The 14,142-nt window shown below is 44.0% G+C and overlaps 1 protein-coding gene across 8 annotated transcripts in view; it reads right to left on the reverse strand.

The window, feature by feature from the left end:
• The window catches only part of CAST (calpastatin), a 189,116-nt gene that overhangs the window by 63,468 nt on the left and 111,506 nt on the right, over nt 1–14,142 (reverse strand). For all 8 annotated transcript variants that reach the window (XM_044275982.1, XM_044275983.1, XM_044275986.1 and 5 more), the window contains 4 exons: nt 10,222–10,272; nt 2,930–3,037; nt 1,664–1,732; nt 127–183 (listed from right to left, as the gene is read on the reverse strand). In XM_044275982.1, coding sequence (XP_044131917.1) covers nt 127–183; nt 1,664–1,732; nt 2,930–3,037; nt 10,222–10,272 — 285 coding nt within the window. The remainder of the gene's footprint in view (nt 1–126; nt 184–1,663; nt 1,733–2,929; nt 3,038–10,221; nt 10,273–14,142) is intronic.

The following is a 14,142-nucleotide window of genomic DNA, read 5'->3' on the forward strand; positions in this document are numbered from 1 at the left end:
AATGTGTCAGCTCCTATTTACCTTCATAAATCTGAGACCCAGATTTACTAATGTGTCTGAGCCGAAAATCCTAAAAGTCAAAAAAACCCTAGATGCGCAAAATTACAAGAAAGACTGGCTATTTACCGTGGCTGGTTCACTCGCAATCTGAGCAACACTGATAGTTTTCTTTTCCTCTTTGACCTATAATAATTGGAAACATAATTTACCATCTAAAATCAATACATAATAGTAAAATACAGAGTACATCTATAAAACCTTTATTTAATATGTTTATAGGCTTTTTTATGCAGTCCTGGTGTTTAAAACATTTGTGCTGCTTTTATACCTGCAAGTTCTGATTTGCATTGCTGGAGCCTGAGGGCATATAACCATTGGGACACTACTGCCCTGGTTCTGTGTTTCACGTGGTGGTTATAAGAGGAGGCATTCCAGTGTATACCATTCTATGCAGGCAAATACTGGCCCATCAGGGGATCCTCTGGTAGACTGGCTCCGACACAGTAACAAGCCCCAGTGATCCATTTGGAGCTGAAGTTGGAGCCAACCAGTTGTGACTAGCTTCTATTTCTTATGGGATCATTCATAAGTAACCTCTGTGTATGTGCAATGACAAAGATTACACCAAAATTTAAAGTGGATGTGACATGTTCTGTACACTTAAAGAAGGAATGGCTTTTAATTGATGGCTACATAAACCACTCATCTTACTAGTTAAAGGCCACTTTTACACGGAAAGTATTTTTCATCAGTTGTCATGAAAGGGTAGGGAACAGTGAATCATGCTCCACCTGCATCACTGTCCCTACCTACTTGCACCATCTGTCCTAAGTGACGGCCCACAGCTGGACGGCAGTCCCTTCTTAGCTTAAGTGTGGGGGCTTAAACCAAAATGGGTAAAAAGTAGTAAAACAAATGGAGGTGAAAACCAGACAGGCAAACCAGATCCGGATCAGAATCCAAAATCTGATACTAATACACAGGAGACCAGGAGAAAACATCAGAGATAAAGTCAGCAGGCAAAGGCAAGGTCACAAACTAGATGAGTCAAATACCAGGGGGTCATAGCAGAGACAAAAAAAAACAGGCAAAGGTCAGTAAACACTAAACTAGCTAGTGAGGCAGGTATACCAATCACAGGCAGCTAGCTGCCGGTAAAAACAGACACCGACACAGAGTCTGATTGGTCCGGCGTCCCGGCTCCCTGATAGGTTCAGCAGCCCCACTGTAAGCAACAGGGTGCCACCGGCACCATCAGTATTTGAAAGCCAAAACCATGAGTGGGTCCAAAACACAGAGGAGGCACAAATCTTTTCATCTGACTTTCTCTGCAGTTTCCTTTTCTAGTTTCGTTTTACTGATCGTGTGAAAGTGGCCAAATAGACGGATAATGAATACATATAAAAAATGTATAAAACCACATATATTAGAAATCTAGGAGGCAAAGTAGAGATCCATTTCTTGCATATGAAAGACTGAGGATGTGGCAGAGATAAAGGATGAGGCTTTGCATATCTATTTTCCCTGAGCACTGGCAGAAGGTTTCTGCAGAAGTAAGTAGCCTCCCAGCCAGTTGTAACTGAAATTTGAGTCGATGTGGGAGTCAAAATTCCTCCTGTCGCATAACTTTTTTTTTAGAAAATTAGAAATTCTTGGTACTCACCACATCTTTAGGTTTACTTGTAGCAACCAAGGAGGCCGCAGCCGCTTTACCTACAGCACCTGAAGTCACCTTTAATAAAATGCAATATAAAGTCAGCTGTCTAGCGGTAGTAAGAACAATGTATGAAAATATTTTATCCACAACTTATTTTAATCAGTATCAGACTGGACCACCAGAGTATCCTCCGATCGACCCAGGCTGTGATATCAAAGTGGGCCCCAAAGGACCTTAGAAGCCAGTCACTAGTTAATCTTCCATATACCCGGTAAATACAGGCTTAGGGAAGGGATTGATTCTCTTAGATGGCACATCCCCTCATAGATCCAGAAGCCTTCCACTAATAAGCTGTTAACAACTACTTTATTATTTATTTTTAAAATAAATAATTATTCAGTACAAACTAGTGCTGATCAAAACTATACGTGACCCCTATGCCACTTGAGGTACTTCTCGTATGTATTGATCCTATACTGTGTGCACACACAAGTTGGTATTTGTATTAGCAAGGCTCTGACCCCAGCCTATTAGTTTCTATTACAGGGGATCACATGCTGGCTATAACACAGAAACCCAACACTACTGCCCTCCCGACATGTTTCACTGACGACGCTGCTTCGGCAGTAAAACGTGCTGGGAGGGCAGTAGTCTTGTGTTTCCATGTTTTATCCAGCATGTGATCCCCTATAATTGCCACTAGGGTCTAGATCTTCAAAACCCATTAAACTTCATTGATTCTAGATGTGACATTTCTGCTACAAATCTGCCATGTGTGAATTTACCTTAATACTTCCAAACATGTCACGTAAAAGCTTTTAAAGGTGTTTTCTTACTTCAGCAAATTGCATTTACTATGTAGAAGAAGTTAATACAAGGCCCTTACTAATGTATAGTGATTGTCCATATTGCCTCCTTTGCTGGCTGGATTAATTTTTTCATCACATTATACACAGTGTTGGCTGTGCTTGCAGACTATAGGAAAAGGCGCCTATAGTGTGTAGGCACGGCCACTGCTGCTGATTGCATGGTGGTCATAACCATGGAAACAAGGTGAATAATGTGATGGAAAAATGAATGCAGCAAAGGAAGCAATATGGATAATAACAATACATTAGTAAGTGTTTTGTATTAACTTCTTCTACATAATAAATGTAATTTGATGAAGCGAGACAACCCCTTTAACTGTGCTTTTTACTATTATTTCTTAGTGGTGCAGCCTCAGAAATATGTTTGGCAAACTGTTAAAGAACAGACGGTATTAAGACTTACTGTGGTGTCTGATTTCTGTTTCGGTGGTACCGCTTTTCCTTCTTTTTTGGTAGGGACCTTCTCTGTGCTGGGTTTTCCTGTTGATGACGTTGTGGTAGTACTCTTTGGCTGGCAAAAATATTTACATTGTATTTGTAAGATGAAATGTTTGCACAAAGACAAGGATACATGATATTTTGAATACTTTCTCTCAGTATTCCCCAACCAGTGGCGTGGGAGCCAGATATGGTTCTTGGGCTCCCTACATGTGGCTCTTCAGTTGTCAACAGCATTATACACTAGCATTACTAGGGTCAAGACCATTTAATTGGCAGCTAACACTAGGATTTTGTCACGGTGGGGAGTGGAACACCGATGGGAAGCGGGAGAAGAAACTAGGCCAGGACACCCAGGAAAGGCAGCTGGTCACCTCTTAGAGCAACCCTAATGCTAGTCCTGGCTAACTATCAGTATTAACAGGCCTTGATGGTAGGGAAGTTCATACACCGGAAACTAGGGCCCTAACACACCCTGTAGAACCCTGGTTATAGTGTCAGGACTAGAGACGACCGGTTCATCCACCAGAAGGATAAACCAGAATCTCCCTCAGGCCTAGAAATAGAGACATGACAGTGAGCAGCAAACTGGAATCCATGCATATGTACTGGAACCCGAACACCATACAGGACACAGTACAAACAACAAACACAGAATCCAGCACACCAGAAACTGCCTGAACCCCCATGCGGACAGGATACATGGTGGCCCCAGGCAACACCAACCCGTACATACCACACCAGACACACAATAGGGAAAAGGAAGGGAAGGTGACATCGAGATGACACCGATGTCTAACTAGGTGGCCCTCAATAACTGGGCAGATGGAATACCCAGGACAGGAGCATAGCACCAGCAGCAACAGAGGCTGGAGGACAACTAACCCCAGACTACCAGCCACAGGCAATATATGCACCTAGTGACCACACCCAGCCAGGTAGTTAACCCCACAAGCACCAGACAGGGAAGTGTACACACATGCTGCATAAACTACACTTTGCCCCAGGCAACCAGCATGCATGGCAAACGTGTCACGGCAAACACAGAGACTGAGACACAGCCGTGATAGATTTACTACTCAGTTTGGCTTCATATCATCTGTCGTATTTCAGTGACTTGTGACCAACAAAAGCTTGAGGGCCACTAATTTAGTGGGAAAAAAAAGTGTGATAACCCCACTGATGGAGGGTCATGTGACCACACAAATCACGTGATGTCTCCTCCATTCAAAAACACTGCACCTGCCCTGTGTTTAAATGGAGGTGATCTTCCTGGTCACATGATCCTCCATCAGTGGCCATCATATGGACAGGATCTCTGTGTAGACAGCACAAAACACTTGGCAAACAAGGGATTATACCTTATGAAATATAGAAAATGATGCAGAATTTCAACAAAGGTTATATTAGTAAGTGTCATGTAATCATCTCACAAATACATTGGTCAACAATAACCAAAAAGTGGCCAGCCCCTTTAAGCCCTAATGCAGACAGCCCTACTATGAATACATGTTGTACACATGAGTTACAGTCCTTATAGGAATCAATGGATCCATTCTGTACTTCTGACCTCATGTGGAATCCATGTGAAAGATAAATTGTAGCATCCTCCATCAGATTCTATATTATACAGGTACCTTCTCCTAAAAGCATCTCTGCCATACAAAAGCACCATATGGCAGCACACCTAGTGGCTATGACTCCATAACTCAGTTATCAGGCCATACTGGCAAAAGACACCATACTAAATTACTTTTTTCCCCAGTTCAAACACTACTGATGTCTAATCACCTAATGTGTCCCGATAAAGAATAAGTCTGCTCTCATTCTAGTTTTATTTTCATGTATTTTTGTAGTTAAGTGCTACTGGGGATTGATTTTTATTTTACGTTATATTTTTTAATGTGTTGATTATTTGATTTACTCATTTATATATTTATTTTAGGCACTTATATAGCGCTGACATATTCTGCAGCACTTTACAGACATTAGCATCACTCACTGTCTCCAATGGGGCTCACAATCAGTATGGAGTGTGGGGGGAAACCGGAGTACCCGGAGAAAACCCACACAAACACGGGGAGAACATACAAACTCCATGCAGATGTTGCCCTTGGTCAGATTTCAACCTAGGACCCCAGTGCTGCAAGACAGCAGTGCTATTCAATGAGCTACTACGCTGCGGTTGATAGGATGTATCCCTCGTCAGGAGGTCTGTGGGAGGTTGGTAAATCTGATAGATTATTATAGTATTAGTAAGAATAATGTTGGCTAATGATGAAATTAATTTCTGGCACGCTTCCATTGAGAATGAACAATCCACTTGTTTACTTCAGACAGTTACAGTAGGCTCTGTGCCTTTGGTACAGTTCTGCCGCGCTCCTCCTAATATGATGACGAAGGATGAATCATACAGGTTTCAGGTGTTTTACTGTGCAAGAGGACAACTACAGAAAGACGTCTATTGCCTTGCCTGGTCCATGTATAGCCCTGACTAATCTGCATTCCATTAAATTATTTGATGAATAGGACAATTTGTGACGAATGAACATGCCTTTACATGTGTCATTCCCGAAGAAACCCAAATCCTTGGGAGGTGCCTGGAGGAGGTTCATACCGGCCAATCCTACAGTCTGACTGCTCTTAGAGATCTTGTTATACTAAAATGAACATTTGCGTCACATAATATATAACACTTCACTGTCAAAGAGTATAAAAATGTAATGGATGACATGCAAGCTGACATCAGTGAACTTGTAGATATTCACTTGAAAGTGACGGAGCAACTATAATCACATGGAGCTGCAATGTCAACAGCGAACAGGTAAAAGAGACCGCAGCGTTCATATCAGAGCTATGGTCTATTCAAACAGCTGAGTGACGGGGTGCTGGGAGTTGAACCCCTTGCTGATCTGATATTGATGACTTATCTTAAAGGGGTTCTGCAGTTTGTTTAAACTGATGATCTATCCTCTGGATGGACCACCGCCAGTCAGATGCTGATGATCTGACACCCGATCTGACACATCGGCTGTTTGAGAAGGCAGCTGCGCTCCACCAGCGCCGCGGCCTTCTTACTGTTTACCGCTGGCCCAGTGACGTCACGACTAGTATCAACTGGCCTGGGCACGGTTAAGCTCCGTTCACTCCCTTCACAAACAGCTGATCGGCGGGTCCCAGGTGTCGGACCACCGCCGGTCAGATGCTGATTATCTATCCAGAGGATAGATCATCAGTTTAAACAAACTGCACAACCCCTTTAAGGATAGGGAACCCCTTGAAAACTTTGTTAAATGGACTGTTTCATACTTTGAATCAAAACTTTCCCTATCTTTATACTTACGGTATACTCTAGCAATAGGGCACTAAAATGTATGATGGTGTATTCTCATGTTTTGGTAAGCCAGCTGCAGCAGAAACTATGCAGTAGTCTGTATCGGAAGCAGAAGGTTTCATCGACTGTGTAGTGGCAGGGGTGCTGCAGCTCAGTTGCCATTGAGGTGAACGGGATCTGAGTTGCAGTAGGACAGCACAAGAAAGTGACACAATGGATTGAACAATCCAGCCACTGTGTAGTTTCCGACGCAACTGTCTGCCCTGTGGAGTTGATGGGTGTTGGACCCCAGGCAATCTTATACTGATGCATAGGTCATCAGTACCTACGTCCCAGAAAGACCAGTTTCTGTGAGTTTGATATTGAGAATCTATCCTCAGGACAAGTCATTAATATCTGATTGGTGGGGGTCCAACACCCATCAGCTGTTTGAAGAGTCCACAGTACTCCCGTGGGTGTTGCGGCCTACTCACAGCTTACCAAGCGCAGTGCTGTACACTGCAAAGCAGCCGTGCTTGGTATTGCAGCTCAGCCCCATTCACTTCAATGAGACTGAGCTGCGTCTATGCCATGTGACCGATGAACGTGACGTCATTGGCCTAGGAAGAGGCCGCACCTCTAACTGGAATGCCACAGCCGATTGGTGGGGTGCCAGTGGTCGGACCCCCACGATCAGATATTTATGACCTATCCTGAGGATAACCCCTTCAGAAAACCCCTTTAAGCTGCACAATCATACTTTTCCGGACACTGCTGTTCCAGGTACAACAGTAATGTGTGGGGGTCCTGTACGGTCAAAGGCTATCAATGTAAAATCCTGGGGAAAGCTGCTTTCACTTCACAGCAGATGGGAGATGATGCGGACAAGAGATTAGATAAGATTATATAACATACAGATTCTCTAAGCCCTGTTAGATTTAAACACTCTTTATGAATATGGGCTCATTACGGCCGGTTGCACATAAGTATACACATACGCCATCTGTAAGGTTTCAGCTCCTGTAGCTGCAAGATCAGTGATGTGAGGTTCACGCATGAGAAAGTGGGTCAGTGACAATCCATACTACAACCCTCTGGACACAGCAGATTTAAAGAGACACTAAAGTTATTAAAATAAATGACAGCAACACGCCCTGTGTGTTCTTTCACGTTAAAACAAGGTCACAGTGAAATAATTTACAGGTGAAACTCGAAAAATTAGAATATCAAGTTCATTTATTTCAGTAATGCAACTTAAAAGGTGAAACTAACATAACATAGGCCTCATGCACATGACCGTGCTGTTTTTTGCGGTACGCAAACTGCGGATCTGCAAAAAGCAGAAGCCGCCCGTGTGCCTTCTGCAATTTGCGGAACGGAACAGGTGGCCCATTGTAAAACTGCCTATTCTTGTCTGCAAAACGGACAAGAATAGGACATGCTATATTTTTTTGCGGGGCCTCGGAACGGAGCAACGGATGCGGACAGGACACGGAGTGCTGTCTGCATCTTTTGCGGCCCCAGTGAAGTGAATGGGTCCACATCCGAGCGGCAATAACTCGTGTGCATGAGGCCATAGACTCATTGCACAGCTTTATCTTACGTTTATCTAACTCTATTAATATATCTAAGTTATCTCTCTAAATGAGTAATATTAGACCTCTCTCCGGTCTATGCATTAGACATACTTGCACAAGCATCTATTTAACTATAAAGGAGGCCTGGGCGATCGATCTTCAGCCCTATGCGTTCCAACGTGCGTTCCAGAGACCGGAACTTCCGGTAGTATGCGTTCCATTGTGCGTGTCATATACCGGAAGCGACGCACCGCAATCACGCCATGCGTCTCACAAACCGGAAGTGCCTAACACTGGCGTCCGGAAGTGTCAGATAAGACCAGCACTTAAATACTGGACAATGGCACACACAGACCGGCCACATCAGCTCCCCTCTAACATCCACCAAGCCAGACAGTGGGTCGATCCTGATCAGTAAGTACACGAACTAGAAACCTGTGGACTTTGCTCTGATAGTACTTATATTGATACCTTCTCCCCTTCTTCACAGGCTATCCATCAACTGACAGGATCTAACATCTTTATCCATTCCCCACTGACTAGACATAGGAGCTAAGTATCACTTATTATTTCTATATCTTTTGGTATCCTTTGTTTGCCCTCCAAATTAGGGATTACTCATCACCCCTGATGATCTGCCAGGCGCAGATGAAACGCGTCAGGGTTTCTTTTATATCTCTATCTATAATTATTTAATATGTACCGTATATAAGTAGGGTTACTATAGGTTAACTATAGTCATAGGTACGGGGACAGGGTATCTCCACCATCTGGGGATATACCTGGGCTTAGGGCCTAGGTTATTAGGGACATCTAGGGAAAGTCACTCCCCTCCTTAAATATATACCCCCCTCCTTTTTCCATTCCCTGTCCGCGGTTATAAAATACATGACTATCTATACGACTATAGATTTATTCCTATTTAGTATTTTTTGTGGTATCCGAATTGCAGTAGGAGTTATAAAGACCCAACTAATCCTTTGTTAGGTCATGATCACTATATGAGCAGCTTTCTGCTCCATTTACCCAGTAATTTATAAATAAAGGTATTGTTTTTATGAACACGCTATATTCTTTCCTATACGCTTAATTGATGACGTGTCAACCATCCGTACTATCGAATTTATTCTTCCTTAATTTGATCATTACATGCAAAACGAGATATTTCAAACCTTTATTTGTTATAATTTGGATGATTATTGCTTACAGCTTATGAAACCCCAAAGTCACAATTTTGAGGTCCCCTTTGCTCAGGGGGTATGGATTAATTAGCTGACTAGAGTGTGACACTTTGAGCCTAGAATATGGAACCTTTTCACAATAATCTAATTTTAAGCTGCATTAATGCAATTCCTTTTAAGTTGCATTACTGAAATAAATGAACTTTGCACGATATTCAAATTTTTCGAGTTGTGATGTGAAAGCGCATCTGCTTTATCTGTCCTCGCCTTTTCACTGCTACAAACATTTTCATACAACAAGGTAAGGCTGATATGTCGATGGCTCAGGAACAGCTCTGTCTGCAGTGGAAGTCAGTAGGGGGGCCCAAGCAAGTTTCTATCTGGGGGCCCTATCACACTGCTAAGCTCCACCCTGTTTTACCCCTAAGCCCCCGTCAGCCCACTAAGCCCCGCTCTCAACATAGTAGTGTAGCCTGGGCATTTCTGCTACAGCTGGGAAGGGCCACCTAGGCCCCTATCTAGCTGAACTGGCTGTGGCCAGCAGGGGACCCTGTGATTTCCAGGGCCCTAAGCGTTCGCTTAGTATGCGTAGTGGTAAAATCTGCCCTAGAAGTTCCCCTGTTGGTGGAGTCAATCGTGATGATCCCAGAGATTGGACCTCACTCAATCATAAATTGATGACATATCCCCCTTTACACTGCCTAAGCATCGGGCAGATAATCACTAACAAGCATTTGTAGGAAGGCTCGTTAGCGATGATCTGTTGGTGTAGAGGTGCCGCCAATTACCTGATGAGGAAGTGAAACTCTTGTTCATCAGGTAATAGGATTGCTGGTGCGGACATCTAAATCATCATTTGCCGGCGGTAGATCATGGTGTCTAAACCGCCTCTACTGCTGGCAAGCAATGATTCTGTATGAGGACAAGCGATGGCGTTAGCGACAGCTCCTCCCCGTACTGTGGAGGAGATTTCTACATGTAAATGCAGCAGTCTCCTTCACTGATGAGGAGAAGATTGCAGAGAAGGAACACTTCCCTCCCGACAATGGGATGCTCAATTAGGCCTTTAGGATACCTCTGTAAAGTATAGACCTGGCAGCTCCTAACATTCTCCATACAGGTAGCCCATGGTCTTACAAATGGCAATGTGTGGAATGAAGGAAGGTCATGGTCGCTGGTCACTTACCACAGTTGTTTGTGTGGATTTGGCTGGTTCAGGTTTTGGTGCGGGCTTTGGCTGAAAAGAAACACAATTGTATAGTTACAAGGCCAGGCTCACAACATAAAAACGCAGCAAGCAGGAAAATATATGCATTTTTTGGTCTTTTGCAAGAGATAAAAACATGGGTGGTTTTTATATGCAAATATAAGTACATAGATGTATTATACATATATATATATATATATATATATATATGTGCGCGCTATAAAATTATGTCTATCGGAGAACATATAACACAAACTATACACTGGTGACGAGACAGAATTCATTTAATCCTACTGTCTTGTCCCAGTAAGGCCTCATGCATGCGGCCGTTGTCGGCCAGTGACTGTATTGCGACCTGCAAACAGCATGAATGGGTCCGCAATCCAGAAGCTGCGGTGCTTCCGTGGTTTTCTGTCCGTGCCTCCACACTGCAAAAAAGTAGTGCATGTGCTACTTTTTTGCACTGCGGATCGTCAGATTCAAGTGAATGGGTCCTGCGTTCGCATATGGTGCCCCTACGGCCGGTGCCTGTGCATTGCGCACCGCAATTTGCGGTCCATAGTGCGGGCCTGGCCAGAACACATTTGTTTGGGGTGACAACATTGTACTTGCATTACATTTTATTTTAATTTTCTATAGAGAAACCATCTGAAAAAAGTCACACCCAGAGCAAGCTGCGATTAGAAAAAATAAATAAATAAATAAATGCCAGAGAACTGTGTAAAATGCCCCTACAAAAAATGCTCTGCTTGAAATGCGTATTATAGTATACTACTTTGCAACATGTAATGTCTGGCCGCAGCGTTTTTAGCCAACATGGAAGACTGCAGCATTTTTGGAAAAAACTGCCTAAGTAAGATTTCTAGGAATGAGTAATCTTTTATTCATACACGTTCTGCTTCACCCACCCAGTGGTTTAGAATTTGTAGCCATTCACAGAAGTGTATGACAGCCCCATAAAATCTCAACACTATGCAAAGCAGTAACACAGCACCCTAGACCTCATCATTGCAGGTATATTTGAGGTTATGCACACCAAATTTCTGAAAATGGCACACAGTAATAATACATTTGTCACAAGTGCAATGTGGTTGCGCCTATTTTTTTAATTACGCCTGGGGGATGCCTGGTGTGGAGTTGCGACCTTCTTTGCAACTTTTTAAAAAGTTGCACTTCATAAATGTGCCACTAAAGTGATCTACTCTGAGATTCTGGCTACATTTTCACTCCAAATCTGTAGATGACCCTGGAAGATGCAGTGCCTAAAAAGTCACTAAATTGTGCAAAAGTGACCCCCAAAAAATTACAAAAGCTCCTATGTGTGACTTTTTGAAGCCAGAATTCTGGCGTGCAGGGCTTGATAAATGAAGCCCTAACGCTGGTTTCAGACCTGAGCGTTCGCGATGGAGCACTCTGTATGCGCGATTGTACGGGCGTTTGCAATCGCGCATACAGAGACAAGCGAACGCCCATTGTCGCGCGTTCCCGCTGAAGTCTATGTACGGGAACGCGCGACAAGACGCCCCAAAGAAGCTCATGTACTTCTTGGGGCGTCGGGCGTTTTACAGCCTAAGGCTGGGTTCAGACCTGAGCGTTTTACAGCGCGTTCCTACGCGCTGTAAAACGCTCAACAGGCAAGAACCAATGATTCCCTATGGGAATGGTTCTCACCTGAGCGTTTTACAGCGCGTACGATCACACTGTAAAACGCCCAACGCCCCAAGAAGTACATGAGCTTCTTTGGGGCGTCTTGTCGCGCGTTCCCGTACATAGACTTCAGCAGGAACGCGCGACAATGGGCGTTCGCTTGTCTCTGTATGCGAGATTGCAAACGCCGGTACAATCACGCATACAGAGCGTACGATCAGGTACGCTCAGGTCTGAACCCAGCGTAAGTGTCTCAACTACATACATAGAGAGGTTTTCATATGAAATCCAAGAGAAAAAAGTTGCACCATGCTAAGTTGGGAGCCATAATTAAAAGGTATTCATACCCTACAAAGACTGTTTAAGGCTACATGCACACGTTCAGGATTCATGTGCGGAGAATCCGCACTGAAATCCGCAGGTGTTCGCAGGCAAATCTGTGCGGTCAATCCGCATTAATTGATGCGGATTTGCGTGCGGATTTGTGTGCGGATTTTCCGCATGCGGATTTCACTAAGTGAAAGAAGAAATCCGGTCAGGAAAAAAAAAATTAATTGACATGTCGCGGATTTGAAAATCCGCACCGCAGGTCAAAGTCCGCGCGGAAAAAATCTGCATCGTGTGCATTGAGAATTTCAAATTCTCATAGAATACAATGTACATGACCTACGGTGCGGATTTTCCGCACGCAAATCCGCGTGGAAAATCCGCACGCAATCCTGATCGTGTGCAGGGGGCCTAAGGAGGAAAATAACTTTTTGATACGGTGTCACGTGGTGCCATGAGGAGTGGCTACAGCTCCACGCGCCTCCTTACAACCTCAGTGCGCACAGTTCTACCCATTTTCTGAGGTCTAAGTCAGAGAACCCAGAGGGGCGTTCATCAAGATATTTTCAACACTATGGTGGCATTAAAAATTAGCAAATTATGGTGTACACCATATTTGTCCATAATTTGCGACTTTTTGATCTTCTTCACACTTTTCTAAAGTGGCGAGAAAATAAGGTGGGGCTTAGCAGGAGGGGTGGAGCCTACCAAGGCCCGTCAGATTTACTAAAGCCAAGTCTGGGGTTGAGCGTATATTTGAGTTTCTGGTGCACAGCGAGTCAGAAATGCACCTAATTTACTAAGAGCCATTAGGCGCACCTCATTTCAGCGCACAGGAGATCACGACTTGTGTATGGGAACACCAGTACACAGAATAAGCAGCCATTCAGTGCCTGTGCACTGGCAGTGAGAAGTTGCAAAATATTTGCATGACTTGTGATAACCTGTGATAAACTAAGCATTATTAAATATTACGATAATGTTATATTCATGGGCATGCTGGATTTCCAGGTCTGAACACTGCCCGACTATACAGGCTGTGTGCAAGAAGGATTTGTGTCCCTCTGAGACCAGATGGATTATGGGTGTCCCATAATGAGAGTTCATGGAGCAGTTGTTATCATCCATTATTTCTGTGTCTTCAACCTTCATATGACAATGTAGGCACAAGAAGGCTCCAACTAAGGGTCCATTCACACGTCTGGAAAATGGGTCCGCATCCGTTCCGCAATTTTCAATGGGGCCGGAATGTGCTGTCCGCATCCGCATTTGCGGATCCGCACTTCCGCATCCGTGCTTCCGTTTCCGCAAAAAAAATAGAACATGTCCTATTCTTGTCCGCATTTTCTATTATAGTCCAGGCAATGTGCGGTCCGCGCACCACGGTCGTGTGAACGAGCACTAATGCTGGTGATCATGAATATGTGTAAGGGTATGGCCACACGGTCAGGTTTCTGCAGGAGTGAATTCAAAAAAGAGAAGTGGTATCTGTCCTTTATAGTTATTCTCCTTTTATGTAACACTCCTGATTTTGGCTTCCATCAGAAAAACAAGACGAGTTCTGCAGTTTATTTGGGGGAAATAAATATCCTTGTGGTTTTAACCCTTTCGCTACCAGCGTCGTTCACGTACGGCGCTGGGGAGATGGGTAACCATGGCGCCCGCTCACACAGGCGAGCAGGCGCCATAGCCGGCAGGTTTCTGCCATTTTAAACAGCAGAGGCCTGTGGCTAATGACAGCATCCAGCAATGATGGCGATCGGGGTCATTAAAGCCTTTAAATGCCGTGATCAAGTGTGAACACAGCCTCTAAACTTGAAAAACCCAGAAGAGAGCACTTCCAGGTCATTACTGGAAGGGATGAGCGAATCAACTTCGGATGCTTCATCCGAAGTCGATTCGCATAAAACTTTGTTGTACAGTATT

This window comes from Bufo gargarizans, chromosome 1, assembly GCF_014858855.1.
Source record: "Bufo gargarizans isolate SCDJY-AF-19 chromosome 1, ASM1485885v1, whole genome shotgun sequence".
Classification (NCBI taxonomy): domain Eukaryota; kingdom Metazoa; phylum Chordata; class Amphibia; order Anura; family Bufonidae; genus Bufo; species Bufo gargarizans.